Source organism: Tetrahymena thermophila (genome assembly GCF_000189635.1).
Source record: "Tetrahymena thermophila SB210 genomic scaffold scf_8254587, whole genome shotgun sequence".
In the NCBI taxonomy this organism is placed as follows: domain Eukaryota; phylum Ciliophora; class Oligohymenophorea; order Hymenostomatida; family Tetrahymenidae; genus Tetrahymena; species Tetrahymena thermophila.
Window position 1 is genome coordinate 190,956 of NW_002476358.1, and position 22,631 is coordinate 213,586.

At 22.1% G+C, this 22,631-nt stretch overlaps 6 protein-coding genes across 6 annotated transcripts in view; 2 read left to right on the forward strand and 4 right to left on the reverse strand. All coding sequences in view use genetic code 6, as the record gives it.

Moving 5' to 3' along the window:
* Nucleotides 1-332, reverse strand: part of TTHERM_00387150 (transmembrane protein, putative) — a gene marked incomplete at both ends in the record, with an annotated part of 483 nt that extends 151 nt beyond the window's left edge. The window contains one exon of the mRNA XM_001019318.3: nucleotides 1-332. This exon is cut by the window's left edge and continues 151 nt beyond it. Coding sequence (XP_001019318.3) covers nucleotides 1-332 — 332 coding nt within the window.
* Nucleotides 333-1,173: 841 nt separating this feature from the next.
* On the reverse strand, nucleotides 1,174-4,645 carry TTHERM_00388150 (hypothetical protein; the record flags this gene model as incomplete). The annotated part of the gene is made up of 10 exons (XM_001019319.3): nucleotides 1,174-1,988; nucleotides 2,050-2,401; nucleotides 2,466-2,658; nucleotides 2,719-2,965; nucleotides 3,030-3,520; nucleotides 3,568-3,833; nucleotides 3,898-3,973; nucleotides 4,035-4,079; nucleotides 4,132-4,345; nucleotides 4,396-4,645. 10 exons carry the CDS (start codon nucleotides 4,643-4,645, stop codon nucleotides 1,174-1,176), a joined length of 2,949 nt encoding a protein of 982 aa, XP_001019319.2.
* A 2,462-nt stretch (nucleotides 4,646-7,107) lies between these two features.
* On the forward strand, nucleotides 7,108-12,072 carry TTHERM_00388160 (MFS transporter; the record flags this gene model as incomplete). Its single annotated transcript, XM_001019320.2, has 5 exons — nucleotides 7,108-7,870; nucleotides 7,969-8,084; nucleotides 8,378-8,815; nucleotides 8,915-9,355; nucleotides 10,669-12,072. 5 exons carry the CDS (start codon nucleotides 7,108-7,110, stop codon nucleotides 12,070-12,072), a joined length of 3,162 nt encoding a protein of 1,053 aa, XP_001019320.2.
* A 766-nt stretch (nucleotides 12,073-12,838) lies between these two features.
* On the reverse strand, nucleotides 12,839-14,908 carry TTHERM_00388180 (transmembrane protein, putative; the record flags this gene model as incomplete). The annotated part of the gene is made up of 2 exons (XM_001019322.2): nucleotides 12,839-14,230; nucleotides 14,417-14,908. The coding sequence occupies 2 exons, from the start codon at nucleotides 14,906-14,908 to the stop codon at nucleotides 12,839-12,841; spliced, it is 1,884 nt and encodes a 627-aa protein (XP_001019322.2).
* Nucleotides 14,909-15,375: 467 nt separating this feature from the next.
* On the forward strand, nucleotides 15,376-17,383 carry TTHERM_00388190 (SIR2 family transcriptional regulator; the record flags this gene model as incomplete). Its single annotated transcript, XM_001019323.2, has 7 exons — nucleotides 15,376-15,760; nucleotides 15,817-15,908; nucleotides 15,962-16,055; nucleotides 16,110-16,173; nucleotides 16,228-16,319; nucleotides 16,385-17,036; nucleotides 17,098-17,383. 7 exons carry the CDS (start codon nucleotides 15,376-15,378, stop codon nucleotides 17,381-17,383), a joined length of 1,665 nt encoding a protein of 554 aa, XP_001019323.2.
* Nucleotides 17,384-18,618: 1,235 nt separating this feature from the next.
* TTHERM_00388200 (spindle assembly abnormal-like protein, putative) lies at nucleotides 18,619-21,739 on the reverse strand (the record flags this gene model as incomplete). The annotated part of the gene is made up of 9 exons (XM_001019324.3): nucleotides 18,619-18,768; nucleotides 18,820-18,996; nucleotides 19,050-19,222; nucleotides 19,277-19,390; nucleotides 19,846-20,083; nucleotides 20,144-20,876; nucleotides 20,959-21,108; nucleotides 21,296-21,461; nucleotides 21,529-21,739. 9 exons carry the CDS (start codon nucleotides 21,737-21,739, stop codon nucleotides 18,619-18,621), a joined length of 2,112 nt encoding a protein of 703 aa, XP_001019324.1.
* Between the last annotated feature and the right edge of the window lie 892 nt (nucleotides 21,740-22,631).

The window sequence follows — 22,631 nt, forward strand, 5'->3', positions numbered from 1 at the left end:
AAATAAATATTTATATTTACAGCACTATTTTGTGTATAATTCAGAAATTTTCTCTCTGAACAAAACTCAATGAGATTCTAGCTTTTTATTGGTACATTCTTAATTTGGTTTTATTCCATTTTTTAATTAAAAATATCATGCTCTTCATCTTCTTCATAACTTCCATAAAGACTTTCCTCAAATTATTCATATTCTGATTTTAAATAATCAGCATATTATTCCTCAAATGTCAATATTTTTTTTCCTTTTTTTTTTATTAAAAAGAAAAGTTGTATCAAAATGGAACCAAGAACTACAAGCAATGACAGGATGATTATTTTTTGTTTTTTCATTTTTAATTTAGTTTAATTTAGCTAGTATATATGAAGTGATTTCAAAAGTATTATCGCTTTATTAAAAAAAAAACTTTGTATATTAAAATTGATTGATTAAAGATATTTCTTATAAAAAATCAAATAATTTTCTCAAAATTAAACAAATGTTATCTTCATCAAGTAAACTCTTAATTAGAATTAAAATTTATATGAATACACAAAAAACAAAGTTAAAACGTGTAGATTTTTTTAACTTTATGAAATTAAAATAATATAAATTATTTATGTATTTATTTATATGTTAAACATGATTTTATTTTGCATTAATTTTTTTAATTTTAAAAGCATTTTTATCAACATAAAAAATTAAATTTATTATTAAAATGCTAATTAAACAAATTGAAAAATAATTATTATATTTGTTTAACAATAAAAAATTTATAATTAACCTAATTGGTTGGATAGATAGATTGATGAAAAAATATTAGATTAAAGATATTTTAATTATTTTTAAACTGTTAACAATTTATAATTTAAAATAAAGATTTTCTTGAAATATATTTTTTATTATCTACTCTTTTTATTGGTGATAAATATATTTTATTTATTAAGTTATTAAGTTTAATTTGGTTGTCAAATTAAAAAGAAGATATAAAACACTTATGAATAATAGCTAATTTGCTACATTTTTTCAATTTATTTTAACACTTTAACCGAAAAACCATAAATTATTTTTTTATGAGAATAAAAATTAATATTGATATTATAAGTTAAATAATTTATTTATTAATTATCAAATTGATTACCATAAAAAAATCTTGATTGCTTATTTTTTTATTTATAATATTTTATATTTAATTCATTTTCTTGAATTTAAAGATAAATTCTTTTTATTATGTTCTAGCTTATCTTTTAAACTCATAATAACTTCATTTTTTTCTTATCTTTAGTTGTTACTAAGCTATCTTGAAGAAATAGAACCTTTAGAAGCAGCAGGTTATCTTTGGGTGTTAGAGGCATTTATATCGTTTTCATCGTTGTATTGTCTTTCATTTTAAATGGTATACATTCTTTACTTATCATAAGCTCTATCATTAATGGTGTCATTTATAGCATAGCTTTAATTGTTAATATTTTTATTATTTTAGCTTTAATTTCTGTATTGTTTTGTTGCTAAATTTTCTGTAAGATAATTATCTTGTAATTATGAGATATCGTTATTTGCTACCATCTAGGAAGAGTTTCTTTATGTTTATTTTTAATATCCAGTAATTTGAGATGTACTCCTAGATTCTCTATTTAATCTTGCTGTATTTGAAGGTTAGCAAGATTATATATCGCTGGAAAGAATATGCATTATTAAGTCATTCTCTAATTAAGTATGTTTACTAAATTATTGCTATTATTAAACTGATGTTATTTTAAGAGGTGGTTTAAATGTTTTTATAGTTGTTTATCCTTAGCACTTACTCATATTTGCAAAAGATTGATTTTAATAACTAGGTTTTGAAAAATTGCTTGAATTTTCGTATTTTTTACGGTTTTCTTCAAATTATATTTTAAGTTTTAAGTAATCTCTTTCACATTCTACAAGATCTTCTTTAATTCTTTTTTCATATAAACATGTCTCTTTCATTTTTTCATATGCATTCCACATTTTTTAGTTAGAAATTTCTTAGTTAATTATTTAAATTTTATTTAAAATAATGTTAAAAGAAAATTAATAAAATTTTACTTATTTTCTCTAAGACATCTTCTAGCTCTTGATTTTTTTATTATTTAAATTTTTTGAGTGGTTCTATGTCCTTTGAGCTTTATTTTGCCAAATTAATTTTTATTTCTGCATCAATTTCTTATATTTTTCTTTCTATAGAAAGCTTTGAATACTTTCTTTTTTCAATATCTTTTACCTTTTCAATAATTTCTTCACATAACTCATTAAGCTGCTTACTGTTTACAGCTTTTAGTATGCTTTCAATCATTTTCTCAAAGAATATCCTTTTTTTTTCTATTTTATTATTGTACTTTGTTTACAAATGTTCTAATTCCCCCTTCATTACTTTTACACTTTCTTGCATTTATTTATTCTAATTTTTAAATATATTCGATTAAATAAAAAAACTTTTTTTGAGAAGAATCAATTATTTTTACCTTAACTTCTAGGTCTACTTTTTGAAGAGAAAGCAATTCAATTTATTTTTGTTATTCCTAAATTTAAAATGTCTCCATAGCTTTTGGCTAGTATTATTCTCTTTCCCTTTCTAATTCTTCTATATCTTGCTTTAGTTTATTGATCTACATTTCTGCTTCATACAAGTATTAAATTTTAGTTTCTCCTTCTTATCTAAAATTATATTGAAAATTATTAATTAAAATTGATTCGTTGAAATAATAAAACAACTACCTTTCATTTATAAATATATTCATAAATGACTCTAATTATTTTAATGCTGATGATAAAAACTAATCTAATTAGTAGTAATCAAGAATTTCTACATTATGATTTAATATTGACTGTAAAAAATTTTCATGAAAGGATTGTTCAAGAACAGAAAAGCATTAACTTTTTCTGAGATCGTTTATAAATATACAAACGTTGTTAGCCATTGCATCAAATAATTGCTCTTTTTCTAAAAAATTCCTTTGTTTTTCTATAATTAAATAATTAATTATTCATTTTATATGTTAAAAAGCATTTTGAATAAAATTATTTACCTTCAAAATCTTAATTTTATAATTCATCTATTAGATTTTCTTTTTAAAAAAGCTCTTGCTCCAAGTAATAAATTCTATCTTTAAGGAGCTCTATTTAAGAATTGAGCTGAGAAATTTCATCTTTTGCTTGCTGAAAGGTTTGATCCATGTCTTAGATTTAAGAATCTTTCTTTTAAATTAACTACTCAAGATCCAATATTTCATTATTTTTACTCTATAATTCTTATTCATAGTTGCAATTTTACGAATATTTATTTAATTAAGAAATTAGAGATTGAATCTCTTATTCTTATTAAAAGGCTTTGTTTTGTGAAGATATTTTATGTTCTTAATATTATTCATAAATTTCCATATACAAATCTTTGTATTTTCTATTTTCGTCATGGTCCTCTCTTTATTATTCATTCATATCTCTTTAAGTTCTTAATTCTTAATTTTCTTGTCTTTCTTTTTCAATTTAGCTTTTCCATCCATCGTTATTTTCTTTTAATCTTTTTAAAATTTATTTTCAGTATTAAATCATTTAATTTAATTTTACCTGCTTATTTAGTGCTGTAGTTCTTAAATTAATATATTTTATTATTGAATAGTGATATTCTTCTCTATTAGATCATTATTTATATCATCTATTTTTTAAATAGTTGAATTTCTAATTGAGTTGCTTTGATTTTCAAGCTTATTTTGTAACTCAATAATGTATTCAGCAAGTTTAACTTCTTTAATTTTCATATTCTCGTTTTCCTTCCATAATTAATCATACTAACTAGATGCCTATCTTAAAAAACTTAATTCTTATTCTAGATCCTTTTTTTTAAATATTTTGTATTTATAAATTTAATTCAAATTCAAAATACCCAAGAAATATTACCTAAATGTATTACTTCATATCTTAAATTATATCTTCCTAATTTCTCTATGTATTTTACATCAAATCAAACTGACCTCTAAAAATATTGTTTAAAATTATTTTTTTATGCAAAGAGAAAAATTAATATTCAAATTTACTCTGAGATACCCTTTTCAGTAGATTAATTTGTCTTTTTAATACTCCTTTTTGATAATAGATAAATGAATTAAGCTTCGATAAATATATTTTCAGTACCTTTGAATAGGAATATTCTTTCTACTGCTTTAATTTTCTTTTTATGTTTCTTAAGATTTTGATTATCCATTAAATGTGCTATACTCTAATTCAGTATCTAATCTGTTTTCTTTAGAACTTTTAGTGTTAATGACACCATTATTTCTGTTTGTAAATGTATTAAGATCTTTTGCTTCACCTTGTGATTCTTAAAATTTCATTTCGCTGGCATTCTCTTTTTAAATTTCAAATAATCTATTAGCTATCTCTAGCATATTAATTTACTTGATAAAATTGTATGAGCAGATGCAAATGTTGATTTGTTGAAAGGCATATTATTCAATAGCTCTTCTTCTTACTAACTTAATTATTGTTAAGGACGCTACTGAGATTACTAAAACATCAATGACATGTCTTTTTACTGTGAACCAGAGGATTTATTTGATAAATATTTGATTTCTTCCTCATGTTCCCTAATTATTTCATCTTATAATTTTTCAATTTCTTCATCATTCAATAAATCATAGTCACTCATAATTTGTTGATAATTTCTACTTTTGATTGCTTTTAATTTCAAATTTCAATATATGCTATAATAATTAGTGTAATTATCAAATTAAATCTTGTGTCATTTCAAATTTTACAAATAACTAATTATTGGTTTCTAAACAAAATTTTGAAATTTATAATAAATAAATAATTTTTGCTTCAAAAATAAATTGTCAAATTTGTTAACTTAAAAATTTAATAAATTAAAAACACTTGCAAATAAAATAAATTTATTTTTATTTAAAAATTAAAAATAGTTAATTAATTTGTAACCTTTAAATAAATAATTTTTTATTTATTGATTTAAAATATTTTCAAACATAGAATTTTTTGAATATGATTTCTATTTATAATTTCATGGAAAGTTGTTTTCTTTCTCAATAAAGGAATAATTGATAATTTCAAACAAATTTGGTGAATATTTAAAAATCATAAATTAATGTTTTTATTTTTTAAAAAAAAATGTTATTTTACTTATTAAATAACTTTTATTTGTTTTGTAAAAAAAAAAAATCAAATTGAAATTTTACAAATTAATTATTGATTTTGAGAAAGTTTTTAGAGAATATCTATCTAACTTTTTAATTATGTATTTTTATAAAATTACATTTTCAGTATTAAATAATTTTTAGCTTTTTGAAAAAATATTTTCAATTTTAAAAATAAAATTAGTTATTATCTAAATTATATAATAAAAGTATAATTAAGATATGTTTGAATGTCTTTAAATTTATTTTTTCGTTTTTTAAATTTTAATAGTAATATCAAATAGGTGAAATCAAATACTTTCAATGGTGGCAAGAATAATAAATTTAAAAATAATAGTAAATATTGATTTGACAATTTTAATAAAATGAAAGCAATAAGTATGTCATAATTGTAGTATTAAGTCATTATAAACCACTTAATTACGGACTAATAAAGTAAAGTTAAAATATATAAAATAAACTTAAATTATTTCAAAGGTAAATTATTAATTTGATACAAGATACTGATGAATTTGGCTTAGTTATTCATTAAGAAAAATTTGTCTTATTCATTTTTTAATTTAGTTGCTCGAATTTTTTTTAAAAAAAGACAATTGTTTGTTTCTTAATAAAAGTGATTAATCATTTGTAAGTATCGCTTCTAATTTCATTTTAATTAAAATTGCATTGCTTCATTCAAAACTGCTTAACTTCATCAATAAGGTAACTAACTATCTTTAGTTAGATATTTCAAATTTATGGAAGAAATTTATAGAAAATAGTTTTTATTTGAATGTTTTGGAACTTTTTTGCTTCTCAATTTAACTTAAAATTTTTTTAAATGTGTAAAAAACCAATAATTGAATATGACTTTTGAAGTATTTATAATTATTATTGATAATTTTTAGTCAATTTAAACTCAAATTTAATTTTTATTTTGAATTAAATATGCTAAAGTATTTCATAAAGCTTAGTGTGATGCAATTTATATCTGTGAATTGCACAAATATAATTTTGAGATTAAGAAGCTATTAAATGAAGTCATTTATTTTTACATTTTTTCACTTTAATGTATTTGAGTCAAATCTCTCTCTGCTTAACTTTTACTTTATTAAGTATTCAAATTAAAATAGAGTAGTAAATAATCTCAAAAAGAAGAAAGTTATTTAGTTACAAAAGGTTTGTCTTGCTAGCTAAAACCTTTTCGATAAAGATATGGTTCATTAAATAATCAATACCGGTTACGTAAAAGAAAATAATTAGAGAACATTGTAATTTAAAGCTTAACTTATCATTCTCTCTATTAGACAAGATATCAAATGAAACAAATAAATAAATTCTCATAAAAAATCTATTATGCCTTTTTATTTAAATTTATTTTCATTCTTACATTCTTCGTCGTTTAAAATATTTTTTTCAATTTTTAGATAAGTTTGAGAAATCTTTTTTTTATGGTAAATATGGTAAGTATTTCTTTTCTAGAACAAAAAATTGCTCAAAGTAACTAATTTCATAGATTTTATACAGGAATAAAAGTATTAGACAGCTGTTTATGTAAGTAAAACTGAATATTTTTCATTTTTAAAAAGAATCAACAACAAAAAGTATAATAGTATAAAAATTAAAATACACTTAGTATAAATCAGATAGAAAATTTAGGATAAAAATTATGTCAGATAAATATTTTTGTATTAATGCTTCAATTACAGTTCAGGAAACTTAACTAAGGCATATTTTTTTTGTTTTGAATGTTTTAAAAATATATTTTTTATTTAAAATAATTGATAAAATTTTAAAAACTCTAATTGGGGTATTGAGATATAAATAAAACATTCATAATAATATGGAGAAATAGTATGCCTAAATAAACATTTCTAATATCCTTTATTATTTAAGTAAAGGCTACTTTATTTAGAAAATTTTTGACAAACCTTACATTGATTTCATACAAAAGAAAAGTTAGTGAATTATTATATGAGAAATGTTAATAATTAATTTGCTTTAAAATTTTTTAATTGCTTTTCTTCGAAAATGTGTCATTGTTAAATTGTAGTGTAATCTAACAAGACTTCAGGGTTTTTCTGCTTTAAAAACTTAATTCCCACCTTTACAAAAAAATTTATTAAATCTTAACAATTGTTTGATTTCTTTTTGGAAGACTATAAATTTCCAAAAATTGGCAGGTCAATTAACAATAAAAAATTTTTATACAATTAAAATTGATAAAGATTAAATACTCAAATAATACTGGCATTCGCAAATGACAACTGAAACTATTTGTTAAACAGAAGCTCAAGCTACATAACCTGCTTGCGAGAGTGATTCTATGAAAATTGTTTTACAAAAAAACATAGATGCTCACAATATTGAAACTAAGTAAAATGAGGTTTCTTCTAAGACTGCTGAAACAAAGAGTGACTTAAATAGCTAATAAGATTGCACTATGAACACGAAGTCTCAACTTCACAAAAAGAATATTGCTAAAGCAACTTACTTAGGTATTTGCTTTATGGTGACTTTCACGGCTTTTAACACCTGTCAGAATATGGTCTCATCCATTTATGATAAAATGGGATATGACTCTCTCGGTAATATTGCTTTGTTTGCAATATACTTTGCTTTTGGTATCTGTAACATTTTCGCACCAAGTATTGTCAGAAGAGTTAGCTATAAACTATGCCTCATAATTGGATCTCTGGGCTTTATCCCTTTTATGGCTATCGGAGTTGTAATTTCCGGATGCAGTAATTTTTACTTTGAATTGACAATTTTTTTTAATAGAAATTTCACCAACGAATTAACTAGCTATTGAAAAATATTAATGAATACTTTTATTATATAGCTGACGGAAACGATGTAGCTCCCAGCAGTAAAGATATTCAGTGTTAGGATAATTTTATATATTCATCTATAATTATCACTTCTCTTATTCTTGGTACTACTGCAGCTATTTATTACGTAATTAAATCTGACAATTTTCTTTAAAAAATTAATTAACATGAAATAATAATTATCCCCCCAGAATTATTTTACTAGTAACTTATTCTTAATTTTCTTCGAGCTTTTTCTCTATGAAATATTATTTTTAATTAATTATTTGATCCAATTTATTTACTTTATCTAAAACAAACTAAGCTTCCTAATCAAAAGTTACTCCTAATATAAATTATTAACTTAAGATTTTTGCAAAATTAAAATTTTAATTGTCTTTTTTCATTTTACATAAACTTAATTAAATATTTAAATAATAGACTACTGCTGGTAACTATATGGACTAGATTTCTAAGAGCTATCCTGAATAAAGAGGTACATACTTTGGAATATTCTGGTCATTAAATGCATCTTCATTTATAATTGGAGCTATATTAGGAACTGTCCTTCTAAGTAAAACTTCTTACTTAGTTTTTTTCACAGTGATGCTTATATTAGGTATTGTTGCTTCTTTTCTATGCCTATTTATTCCAAATATCTCTAAGCCCAAAGAATAATCAAAAAGTTCCTTTACTCTTCGCGCTGATTTATAAGAGTACTGGGCTTTGGTTAAAACTAAGTCTTTGCATCCTCTCCTTCTCTACATGGGATTCAATGGTGTTATTATTGCTTTTTACAGTGGCTTCTTATACAGATTAGTAGAAAGATCTCTTGGTGATGGAATTTCTTCATCTGAAATGACCACTTATGTTTCATATGTAATATTTTAATTTAATCATTTTACTTATTTGAAAAATTATTTAAATAAATAATAACTTTATTTAATAAAATTTTTAATTAAATTTAATTTAATTTAGATTTACATTTGTTTGGGAGTCAGCTAAATGATATCAGGATACCTCACTGGTAAGCTCTCTGACAAAATGAATTAATACAAACTGGCCTATCATAGTGTCACAATAATAGAAATTGCTCTTTTAATAGGTCTTCTCGCTTATATGGCTAAGTCATATATGATCTGCTTCTTTTGTGCATTTTTATTTGGTTTCTGTGACTGTTGTCTTCAAAGTCTTATTTCTATAATAAGTTCCAAAGATTATAGTGGCAAAGAATAAATTTTTGCAGTCAAGTACTTAGTGAGTAGCATATTCTTAGTATTAACAGTAGCTATTAATATCCTTCTCAAAAATTAAGAAGTTTACTATTTTATAATGATTATATTTATCTTCTAAATAATGGCTAGCTATGCTGTTATTAGTCTCAACAAACCTAAATAAGATGATGATTAAATTAAAAATGTAAAAGAATGCTAAGTTTGAATTTTAAATAAAAAACCATTACAAAAATATATCCTTACTACTATTACTTTACTTCATTTTATTTATTATGCCTATATATTCATATTTATTTATATTATTATTTTGTTTAATTATTCTTCATTTTAAAAATAAAAATAAATTATTTTAAAATCATCAATTATATTTTTTATGTAATTTAAATATTAATTAACATAATTAACAATATCATGCAAAATATATTTTAATCAACTATATTTTGAAACATAAATAGAACATTAATTCCTAAAAATCATTCCAAGCATGTAAAATTTAAAAAAATCTTTTTATTTTTACAAAATTTCTCATAAAGTAAATTAAAATTAGATGAAATTAAGATTAAAATCTAAAAGAATACAAAATTTAAATTTAAATAACATTACATAAAATAATCCCTCCCTTATTAATGTTATTTATTAACTCACTTTTTATTAATATTTTTTTATATTTATATTATGAAAAATTTTTTTTAATTAATAAAATTATTAATTGATTTAAAATTAAAGTATTTTATTTTTTTATATTTTTCTTCACATTTGATCATACAAATAAATTATTCTATAACCTGTCAATTAAATTATTTATAGCATAAATGATCCAACAAACAATAACTTTAGATATTAGCTCTAAGCCCTTTTACTACTTTTATCTTAAGAAAATTTTGCTGAAAAGTAGAAAATAAATCTTTCAATTGTTTGGCTAAATTATTGAGGAATGTAGTTTTACATCCAATTATGTGATATATGAAATATGAGTTGTTTTTTTGTATTTGAATGATAAGGATTTTTTAATTTAACAAAAGATTTTAAATTAATAAGTAAAATTATTTAATATTTTTTAAAAGCTTTTCACTAATAAATATTTATAAATAATTATAAACATAAAATACAAATAAATATTATTATTATTTGTAAATATTTAAAAACAATAAAGAAAGCATCATCCTATATCATATGATGAATTTTAGTAGTAAGCTAATTTTTTCATGAAAAAGCATAAAAATTAAATTATGATCTTCAATTTAAATGCCAGGTCTTATATTTTTTTTTGGTAAGATCCATTTAATTTCAACCAATTTCATAAAAGATATAAAACGTAAAAAATAACTAAAAATTTCCATCCATTGTTTAAATCAATTACTTAAAAACTTGTTTTAGGATACCTTTTATTTAAGAAATCAAAATAAGATATTTTTTATTTATTTACACTAAAAAACAGGTTTTATCATGTAATCTATTTAGATAAGTAATTAATATTAAATTATTTATAACATAAAGATTAATTAAGGTTAAGAAATAATAGTGAACGAGCAATAAAATAAAATAAAAATGAATTAAAAGGAAAACGTAGCACTTTTATTGTACACTGAAGACTATAAGTTTGTTGTTTTTAAATATGAGAATGGAAAATATGCTATTCCTCATTAAAAGTTAACAGAAGAAGATGACAACTCATGCCCTCCATTAGGTCTTACTAGACATATTTTAACAAAAATTAGTGGCGGATTCTAATTTTAAATGGTTTCATAAGAAGTTTAGCTAGAATAAAATATCGATGATCTGAAGAAATTATATGATCCAAATGATTGGCATAAATTATGGATGAGCTACGAATATAATGATTTGTGCGATTATGTTTGCTAGTTCTCTTTTTCAGAAGTATTGGTAGATAACTCTAATTATTAGATTTACTACCATAAAATTAATCATGAGCATTTTAGTTTAAATATGAAAAAATTAGGAGTTGAAATTATGATATTACATCTAGATCAAATAAAATAACTAGCTGATATTGATGAAGTTACATCTAAGATAACCAGTGCTAATATTGACTTTTAATCAGAGATTCAAAAATAAATTGAGCTTGAAAACTCCCCAATTTCAAGAGAGAATACTTTCATATTTATTCAAAATAAACCAAGCGATTTAAAGACAAAACTTGAAAAAGGTATTCCAGATATGCCTACAAAAGCGTTTTATTATGGCTTATTCAAAAAAAATAACCAAAAATGGCTTACATATAATTCTGGTACTCTCCATCTTCCAACAGATGAAATTTTAGAAAATAGTAAAGGTATAGTTTAGTCTGGTAGTGCAGCAAGTGCTTACGAAGATTTAGATTGGATTGTCAAATATAGAGAATGGTTGAACAAAATCTATTTTAAGCACCCACATTTAAAATTCCTTTCAATTTGCTTTGGAGAATAAGTACTTGCTCATTCTTTGAATGGCAAATGTGAAGAAGTAGAGGAAAGAAAAGGAGGAAATAGGTTATTTTATAACGTAAAAGTAGAAGCTTTAAATTTCGATGATAGCTTTTATAGCTTACCATATGTCTGTAAATTAAATGTTACAAAAAAACCTATTTTTATTAGTAAGGCCCATGGTGATATAGTAAGTCAGATAGACACTAATTTATTTAAAGTTATTGGAAGTTCAGAGAAATATCATGTAGAAGTTTATACAGATGCCACAAACTAAGGAAATAAAGTTCTTGCATTTTAGGGTCACCCTGAATATGCAGGTAAATGGAAAATCAGAAAAGATTCAGAATTTCTTGCTTTGTTCTAAAAGAAGCCACTTGAAGAAGTTTTTGAATTTATAAAAAAGAGTAGAGAAACAGGATTTGTTGACGATTACCACTTATTAAGATCTATCTGTGCTAGCTTTTTACAAAATTGATATTTTTGTTAAATACTAAATTAATTCTTGTGTTTTTTTTTGTTTATGTATTTGCTTATTTTGAATTACTTGACAAATTTTCAATCAATTTAAAGTTTTTTCAATTTATTTTGTCAGCTCTTTATTAATTGCATTACGAATTCAAAATAAAAAATATCTTTCAGATCTACAAATATACCAAACAAATAAACATAAACTGGGATAGATGATATTTAAAACAAAAAGCTAATACTTTTATTACAAGCTATTTTATATTTGTTTTTAAGAAACAAAATTATTGTAAACAATCTTTTCTTATTCAATTCAAGATAAAAAATTAGAAGATTTTAAAACATATCAATAATACCCACAAAAAAGGTGAGCATTTCTATTGTATGGGTGCTGATATATGATAATCTACAGTAATAAATATCAAAAATATTTTGGACATATCATAAATAAAGAAATTTAATGAATGAAATATTTAAATATGTTTTTCATAATTTAGCTTTAAAATTTATATCTAAAAAAAATTAAAATCTTGGCAATTAAATATCTTTTATATAAACTTTCATTCAATTTCTTTGAATCAGATTAAAGAAAATTGTTGAATGACTTGACTTGATGAATGAAAATTCATTTTTTTTAATAAATTTTGAAATGTATTTTTAATTTAATTTTTAAATCTTTGATTATAAAAAATAAAACAAAAAGAAACTCCACATATCAACAAAATATAATTTTAATATAACTAAATAAACTTAAAATTAATTTTATAAAATTTAACTCAGTGAAACATATCGAAAAAATTTTTTAAAATTGATGGAAGAACTGTACCTAAACCAACTAAGGTTGTAATTAAAGTTTACTCAAACCTTATATTGAAGTAATTTAAAAACTTATATTATTAAGTCTTTTAATCGGAAACAGTCTAAGCTTTTATTCTAATATAGCTTTGCAACATATTTTACATCATTTTTTGTTAAAGCATCTTCTCTGCCTCTAATGTATATCTTGATCCTAAAAATTCTTTTTTTTTTAGAATGTAGAATCTTGAAGAATATTTCAGCTTTCCAACTAGAATATCATACGTTGTACTCATACCTTCTTCTAGTTTTTATGCTATTTAATCTAAGCTATTTTGTTAATCTTTATTTTTTTCGTCTTCTTCCTACTCATCATCATCTTCATCTTCGATACCTTGAGGCATCATCGATTTTTCTATTGGATCTCTTACTTCCATTTATTTACGGTATATTTCTTACTAAGTTATGAGCTATTCTAAGCTGTTTTCATTGATATGCTTTTTTCCAAAATAATAGTCATACATCTATGCTAAATCTTAGATTAGACCCTCTAAAGAATCGATACGATGTTCAGATTTTTCAAATGAATCATTAAAAAGCTATCCTTAGTATAATCTCATAAAAATGATGATACTAAATAAAACAAAATCCATGCTATAGCAAATAATCATCAAGGGATGTAAGTGAATGGAATCCTTTTCAAAAAAGATGTAAAAATTGGCATAAAAAGAAGCGCATGCTAAAGCAACAAAAATAAAATAAAAGAAAAGACAAATGTAGCAAGCTTCTAATTTTTTTTATTCTTATTTAAAGAAATCATAAACGCATCGTCTACAATTATCCCATGTTTCCAAACTAATTGCTGAAGTGATATCTAGTTTTTCAAAGTATTATACAATGTCTCCACTCATTTTAATCATTCTGTTTAAGTTTCTAATCATTAATCTTTTACGTCTCAGATCATAGTTGCTTAGCACCCTATTCAGACTATAGCAAAAATTTATATAAAAGAAAAAAAGGACAATTATGTTAAAGATCTCATTTATTCCGTACTACTTTTCTTTTTTTACCACATACAATATTGTGAATCCTATCTTCATGAGAGAAACACACAACAATAAGATAAATTGAATTTTAAGAGGCTTTAGTTGCTGATTCATATCTAGAAATAAACAATATCCTCTCCATTCATATGTAGAAGGATTATCATCTAAATTGAAAAAGGTATTAAAAAGTTAACATTTTAAATCTACTTCATACATTTCGATTATTCTTTTGTATTCTTCCCTCCAAGACAAAGAGTTGTTATTGATATCAAATACACAGTTAGAGTTTTAAGGGCGAAATTATATCAATGAATTTGAGATATTGGCCTTATTTATGTAATTTTTAAAATGAAATATAACAGAGAGAGGTTAGTCAGAGTACCTTATATATTTAACATAAGCTAACACCAGTAGTTAAGTAAGTAGAAGAAAAAAAGCATTCTAAATCCACAACCTGTCAATATTTTAAGTATTTATCTGAAAAAAGTAAAAGTAAATTATATATATTTTCACAATGCTAAAGAAAATTGTTAAGATTGGATCTAGTAAATCAGATAAAATATCAGATTATCCTTTAAAAAGCAGATAAGCATAAGCAAACATTTTAAAGATAGAGAATATAATATAACCCGCAATAGAAACAAGCTCAAGTATAAAAGCTAACATAATAATAGTAATCTCAGATATTATATTGCGTCTGCTTTTTTGTTATTTCTAAATTTCTTCATCTTTTTATTCTAATTGCTCTTCGTATAGCTTGCTACCTTACTACGGTTGCTGTTATTATTATTATGATTGCTACTACTATGATTGCTACTGCTATTAATGTGATTGTTAAGAAATCCTAGACTACTATCTTTCATTAGTGTTTTACTAAAAATCCTACCTAGGATTTAAAAATTATGAAGGTTTTATGGGTTCACCTCTATTAGAATACACAGAATGCATTTAGTAACCGGCAGCAAAAAAGTTATCGTTCTAATTCCCTCTCTAACTTTAATTCATCTCTTTTTTATAAGTCTGTTTAATAAGTAATATTAAAATAAATTTCAAATCTTAATTTAATAAATAACTAATATTTATAACGAACTTCGATTTCAATACGTATAGATAAAAGTTGTATACATATCATTGAAAATACTACCAAATCAAATATATCACAATCTAAAGTATTTATTTAAAATAATACTGATATAAATGTCAATGAAAAATTTAATCGTTTTTAAGAAAAAAAATATTATTGCTCAACAAAATTTTTGAAAAAGGTCTATTACATTTAATTTTTCTACCTCATTGTATTCTAATCAGAATTAATTGATATACAATACTGCATCTACTAAAAATTATATCCTAATTTGAATTGATGATATAGCTTATATTTAAAAATAGTAATTAATTAAAAACATTCAATAACACATATTATTTTATTCTCTAATTAACTTAAAATAAGTAATACACACCATTCTAGTATAATGAGCCAAAAAGATATTTAGACTGAGCAAATAGAAACAGAGTAATCCTAGTTATTACACTCTAAAGACATATAGATAGATGCTTAAAATAAGGAGCAAGAGTCTACATCGCATTCAGAAAATTAGCAATCTACTGAAGATTCAAATAGCTCAAAAGAAATTTACATAGGAAACGAAAAGAATTAAATCAGAGAGGATGAAGATATTATTAATACAAATTGTTAAAATGAGGTATTATCTTCAGATAAGAAGGCTGAAATAAATACTGATTAAATATAGAAGGAAGAAAATACAAATTAAAGCAAAGAAGATATTTAAAGTGAGCAAAAAGAAGATAACAAAAATACAGATACAACATAATAGAATCAAAAGAGCTAAGTGGAGAGTAAATTCATATTTATATTATTTTATTATATAATTAAAGCATTTTGCTTATGGCAGTAAAATCAACTTAATAGATAATACAAGAAAGTAGAGAACTTGACCAAAAAGTATAAGATATGATAAAACAAACTCAATCTTCAATTTAATAAGTAATTATTGATTTTATCAAAGCCTTTTAAGAATATCAGAAAATATAAAAAAGACTTTAGATTCTACTAGCAGAACTTTAAAATCTGTAGAATAAACAATGAAAGAGATTAATGAAACTAATAAAAGATTTGATCAATTTAATGAAGGTAAATTCAATAAGTAGAAATGATACTATATAAATTTAATAATATAATAAACAGCCTACCAATCGACGATGTAATAGTTTGGGTAAAAGTTACAAGATGCATTTGGTCAAGGACACTTGTATGAATGATTAAATAAATTTTTATTAATTTCTGAAACTTAATTATTTTTTAGGGAGAGTGAATATGACTTTATGCCTCAAATTTCAGATGTTGAAGAAATAGCTCAAATACTTAAATTAAAAACAGAAGCTGTATTTTTAATAGGTAAATTTAATATTTTATAGATGTTTCTTATATAAAAATCAAAATAATTTTATGGAATTATTTAGGTAAAGAGAATTTGAATTCTGAGTTTAAAAGTAATTTATAGAAAAGAGAGTACTTTTAAAATTAAAGTGAGGAGTATTGGAAAACATATGGTATAGTAAAGGAGAATTTATCATTAAGTGGATCTAATGAAGTAGATAACAGTTTAGTTTAAATTGCAAACTCTCTTTACAGTGTGAGTACTAATTGCACTTTAATCACTACAAGTATAGAAGATGGTCTCCGAGCAGCATTATTTTAAAATATTAATAGAGAAAATTTAGATGATAATAGTAAAAGTAATTAAATAGGATGCTTGAATTAGTTTGAATAATAGTAAAATTAAAGTACATAGCAAAAAGAAGAAGAAGAAGAAATTAATTTAGATAAAAATACTAGGCAAATGACAAATTATGAAGTAGTAAAAAGTGTTTATTATGAAGATGAAGAATATAAGTCAACTTTTAAAGAAATGGATAATTTTGAAAAACAAGGTGTTTAGTATGATTTTGATTTATTTTCGGGTAAGTATAACTATTTTTAGATCCATGGCAATATTAACTTTATCAGATGCTCAAGCAATTAATGTAAAAACAAAAATAAATCAGAGTTTTTAAACTCGTATGGTCCTATATATGATTTAAAAAGTTGCCCTGAGTGTTAATGCCCAATGAGGTATTAATAATTTAAAAAAAAAAATATATATTTCTAATTTTATTTAAATAAAATATTTAAGGCCTCATATTAAATTTGATGATGAAGAAACTGACGAAAATATTTATAATGTTGATTGGATTAAATCTAAAGTAAACCAACTAGACTGTTTGATTCTAGTAGGCTTAAACGAAGATGAAAAAAATGAACCATTTTATAAAGAATTAATTTAAAAAAGTATCGAGTATGGAATTTTAATAATAGAAATATCAATCCAACCTTAATTAGAAATTGGTCATATAAAATAATTAATAGGATATCCATAAGAAATGATTATATTATTGAGAGATTAATTGCTTTATAGTTGATAATTTATGTATTTAATTTAATGTGTATATGTTGTCTACTAGATTAATCCTACATTTAATCTCCTATGAAAAATATTAATTTTTTGAATGAATATAGCACGTAGTGTATAGCTTACGCAGACAGGCATATATATATTTATTATTTTATTATTTTTGCAAAATTAAAACTTTGAAAAACCTCAAAAGTTATAAATCAAGTGTTATCAATTTCAGGAATAAAAGCTTTAATATAATGGATTTAGAAACAATTCAAAGGGAAAATTAAAATGTTTCATTCTACGCTAATAACTTAATAGAATATCATACATTTTTATTTGGAATAGATGTGAAAATTCCAGATATATTAATAATTTTCATAGATATTGCTATTTTAGCTCTATGTACACTTTATTACATTTACAAAAAATTACAAATTGTTAGATTGAATTCTGGAATTAAAAACTTAAATATTGGCCCTTTTTATTAAATAAATGAGTTAGGTAATAGTTATACAACTAAATCAGGCAAAAATTTATGCAACAAAAAAAAATCTACTATTAAAACTAGTAAATAAACTTTAAAGAAAGAATAAATTAGTTGCTAATTATGCTAATGCAATTTAAAAACGGAATATTATGAATGAAATGTTTAAAATATGTTGGCTTTGTTAATAAAATGGCCTTATTTCAAATTATTAAAGTGCATCTAAAAGTAAATTATAAATCTATTTTAACAAAAGTTACTAAATATTTTAAAAAAATTTTTAGTTAACTTTTACTATTTATTATATATTTATGTAGTAATTAATTTTTTTCAAAAAATAGCATCAAACAATTCATATAATTTTAAGTATAATATTTTGTAATTAATTACATATTACTACTCATTTAATTGTATTTTCTCATTTATTAAAATTATTAATCTGTATTTATTTTTAAAAATAATATCAGATCAAGTTAATTTATAAAATTTTAATTATATTAATATAATTAATTAATTAATATATTTTAGGGTATTTGTTAATTAAAATTATTGCAAAATAATTCTGAATAAAGTTATTGTTAAAAATAAATAATTTTATAAAAAGTCATTCTTAATTTATTATAAATTACGTACTTATGCACTATAAATAATTAATTAATATAGTGTACAAAAATGGAAAATTAAAATTTTTACTTCTTATTAGACTGGTATTGAGTTTTATATTTTATCTAATAAATTTTATATTATAAATATTATTTTTTGGTTTTGTAATTTCACTAATTTTTTGTTGGATCACGATATTTTATTGGAACAATATTTCCTTCTCCAACAGCACTTATTGTGTTGTTTACACTAAAACTATTGCTGTTTCTTTAACCACCAAGAGTAGCTGTGTATTTTGTATTTAAGTTTGTATGATTTTCCTAAGTATAAAAATTTATTTTTAATATTCGTTTATAAATTTTTAATTTTACCTATCCTTTTTCTTCATTATCATAATCAAAATCTTTTGTAAGTGGAGATTTAGTTAAATGATATGTGGCACCTTAATTTAAACTTTAACTATATAGATTAGTGTACTGCAAAGGATTGTTATTTTTTTGGCTGTAGCTTAGAGGTGTATGAGAGCGAGGATGATCTTATGTATATCTCTGTTAATGATTTTAAAATAAATTTCAAATTTTATTTAAAAATAACTTATTACATCTTCACCACCAAAATTATTGGCATAAGTTCCATATTTAGTATGAGAAATAGTAGAGGTTGCAGCATAATTAGGTCTATAAGCACTTGAAGTTTATCCTGCTAAAGTGGAAGACAATCCTGTAGGGATATTAGGTCTTGTATTGTTCAATTAATTATTTAAGTATTGAATCACTTTTTATAATAAAAATAATTTTAACTATCTAAAACAATTAAATTAAATCCTACTTGATTGATTCTATTCTAAAACTTTTTATGACTCTTAGATTTTAGTTTTAAGATCAGAATTAGCTGTTTGAAGTTCTTTTACTTTTATTTCAGAGTTATCTTTTTCTCTTTATACTATTTAATAAAAATTAAAATTTTAAATAAAAAATAATATTTTTCAAACTAAGAATTATTTAAATTATGATAAAAAAGTAATATCTTATTAAAAAAATTATTTTAATAAAATCTGAAATATATAAATAATATTTAAGTATTGTTTAAATTTAAATCAAATTGATTGAGCTGGATTAATTAATATATTTGATTTTAAATATATTCAACTTCAATATTTCATTTTTAAAATATTCATATCCCATCGAATTTAATTTTTATATTTTATTTTGGGTAAATCATATAAAATGAGTTGATATATCGAGTGTCGATATTCTATTTTCAAAATAAAGATATCTCAAAAAATAAAATAAAATATCGAACAACTCTAAAGAATCACTTTAAATAAAAATAAAAAATTTTAATTGAAAACTTGTTAATTTAAAACTCTATTCAAATTAATAGAATAACTATATTACTTTCTATTATCTATCTATTTAATGTGTCGATGCTATTTTGCAAATTTTGTATGTTTTACTCCTGTTGTAGAATAATAGCTTCTTTTTATTTCTATTTCTTTTTCTTCTTTTCAAGAGCTTCACGAATTTTATCTATGACATCGTTTCCTTTTTCGATTTCAACCTTGCATTATTCTAATTTCTTTTCTAGCTTATCTATTGACTGATTTTTTTCATTAAGTTCCTTTTCAAGCATTTTCTGAATTTTAAAATAATTTATTTACAACTATTATCAATAATATTTAATAATAGAATATACTTTTTAATCTTCGTTGTTTGAATTTAAGGACTTTGAACTGCTGATTAACTAATCTTTATCAATGATTTATTTTTCCAAGCTTTCAATTTTTACAGTTAATTCTGTAATTTTTTTTTCTTGTGCAAAACGAACGCTATCAAGATTTTTGTTGTCTAGTCTTAAAGTTTAAATTTCTTTATTTACTATGTCTAATTCTTTCTCATTTACTTTATTTTTGCTTTAAAGTTCTCTGACTGATGAATCTAAATTAAGTTTTACTTCGTTCAGATCTGAATTTTACTTCTAAAGACTTTGAACTTAATTTTGTAAATCTTAAATTTGTTTTTCTAATCTTTCTTGTATGAGTTAATGCTTTGATTCATATGTATTTCTAAGTTCACTTTCTCTTTGTAAGTACTCTTCTTTTTGAAGATGGAGCTTCTTTGAAGATTCAAGTCTAAGCTACTCTTCTTATTGCTCTCTTTCTTACTAAAAGCGTGCTAATTGTTGGTTTAATTCTTCATTTTTATTTTGAGAATCTTACAGTTATTCTTCGATTCTGGAATTCTTGATTCTCAATTCTTCATTTTCATTTTATTCTTTGGTTAGTTTATTTGCTAAGTAATTTTTTAAAACTTCATCATTGGCACATCTGAATTTTAATGCTAAATGGACTAATGTTTTAAATTGATTCATCTCAGTTATTTTTAAAAAACCTTCACCATTCGATTTAATTTCAAAAACACATGCAAACCTATTTATAAATTTTATATTAAATATTAACTAAATTAAAAAAATTAATTATTGAGAAAATTTTGAGGTATGTAAGATCTTACTATATTTTGTCTTCTTTATTAGAGTTAAGAGACAATTCCAAAAGTTCAATAAGCTTAGTTGGGAATCCATTGAAATCCACAATTAAGTTTTAGTCATTTTTTACTTGCAAGAAATCAGTTTCACTAAGTTACAAAATGTAAAGGAACAATCTAAATAGTTTATTTAAAAAAAAATTTTAAAACAAAACAAAATCAACTAAATGGGACATCAGCTAAAATAGTTTAATTTAATTATTAATATTTTTGAAATGCAATTATAAAATTAATTTATTTGTTAATTGTAACATTATATCAAAATTCAAAATTAGGTATTCAATAAAATATTATTGTAAATTACTAGTTGAGTTCATCAGTTAATTCCATCTAAAGGACTTGACCATGAATATTGTTACCTGGATTAAGTATTATTTTAAGATTTAAGCAGGTTAATTAGTCTTCTCTTTCATGTGATTTCAATTTCATTGTTATTTGATTATCATAAATATCTTTTGGTTGCTAAAACCCTATAAATAAGAATCATTAAAATAAAAACATTAAAACCTTATTCTATTCATGATTTTTTGTATTTACCATCTGATTGGAGTGGATGCACGCTAATTGGTTGAATAAATCCACTTTAATTTAAGTTCTTTTCGTATTTTTGTTTCTATGAGCTTTAAAAATCGTTATTTTGAATTTGATGTTAATTTTGATAAGAGCCATTTAAATTCCTAGCAGGAGTTTATTGATGAGAGTAATTCTATTGCTAGCTTCTTCCAGACTTTTAAGATAAACTATCCATTTTTATTTATTTATTACTTATTAACTCTACTATTATATATGATATGCGAGGTTTGCTAAATTTGAATTCTTTAAATTTATAATTGGCTGGCTATACACCTTTTTAAAAAGATATTGGCTTTTATTAATTATTTGATTTTAATTTTATTATGAATGAAAGTTGATAACAATATTAAGAGATAATTATTTATTTGATTCATGTTTTTAATTATCATAATTAATTTTGAAAAATAATTAAATTAATATAGATTCAGTATTTTGTTTTTTTTATTTGTTTGTTTTTGATTCCTATCAAATCAAAGCCAATCCTAATATTTTGTTATTTTAAATTATAACTATTCAGTCATATCTTAATAAAATGAACTGTTTGGTAATAACATATATACTTTTCATCATTAAAATTTATTTATGTGAATCATTTTACAGCAAAATTTCAAATTTTAAAAATAAACTATCTCACTCACTCCAAATCTTTTTAATTTGATTTGAAACTTAATAAATAAAATATTGATTTAAGTAATTATTTCTTTTCATAGTTAAATTTTACTCTAAAATTCTTTTAAAAATGAATTGATTTTTACAAAATATTATTTATTTTTTAAAAAAATTTAATTTTGATTTACTAAAATATATTCAAATAATTTAAATATATTATGCATTTGTTTAGGCATGTCAGTTTATAAACTAAATTTTTTTATAAATACAAATAAAGTAAAATATAATTTTATAATTTGTTTAATTTCCTATCTAAATTTCATTTAAAATCAATTTGATATTTTTATTCAAATGAAATATTTTGAATTGTTTTAGTTTTTTTATTGAATTTAGTTTTAATATAAAATTAGAATTAACAATTAAAATACATATCTTAAATTTCTATAGAGTCAATCTTT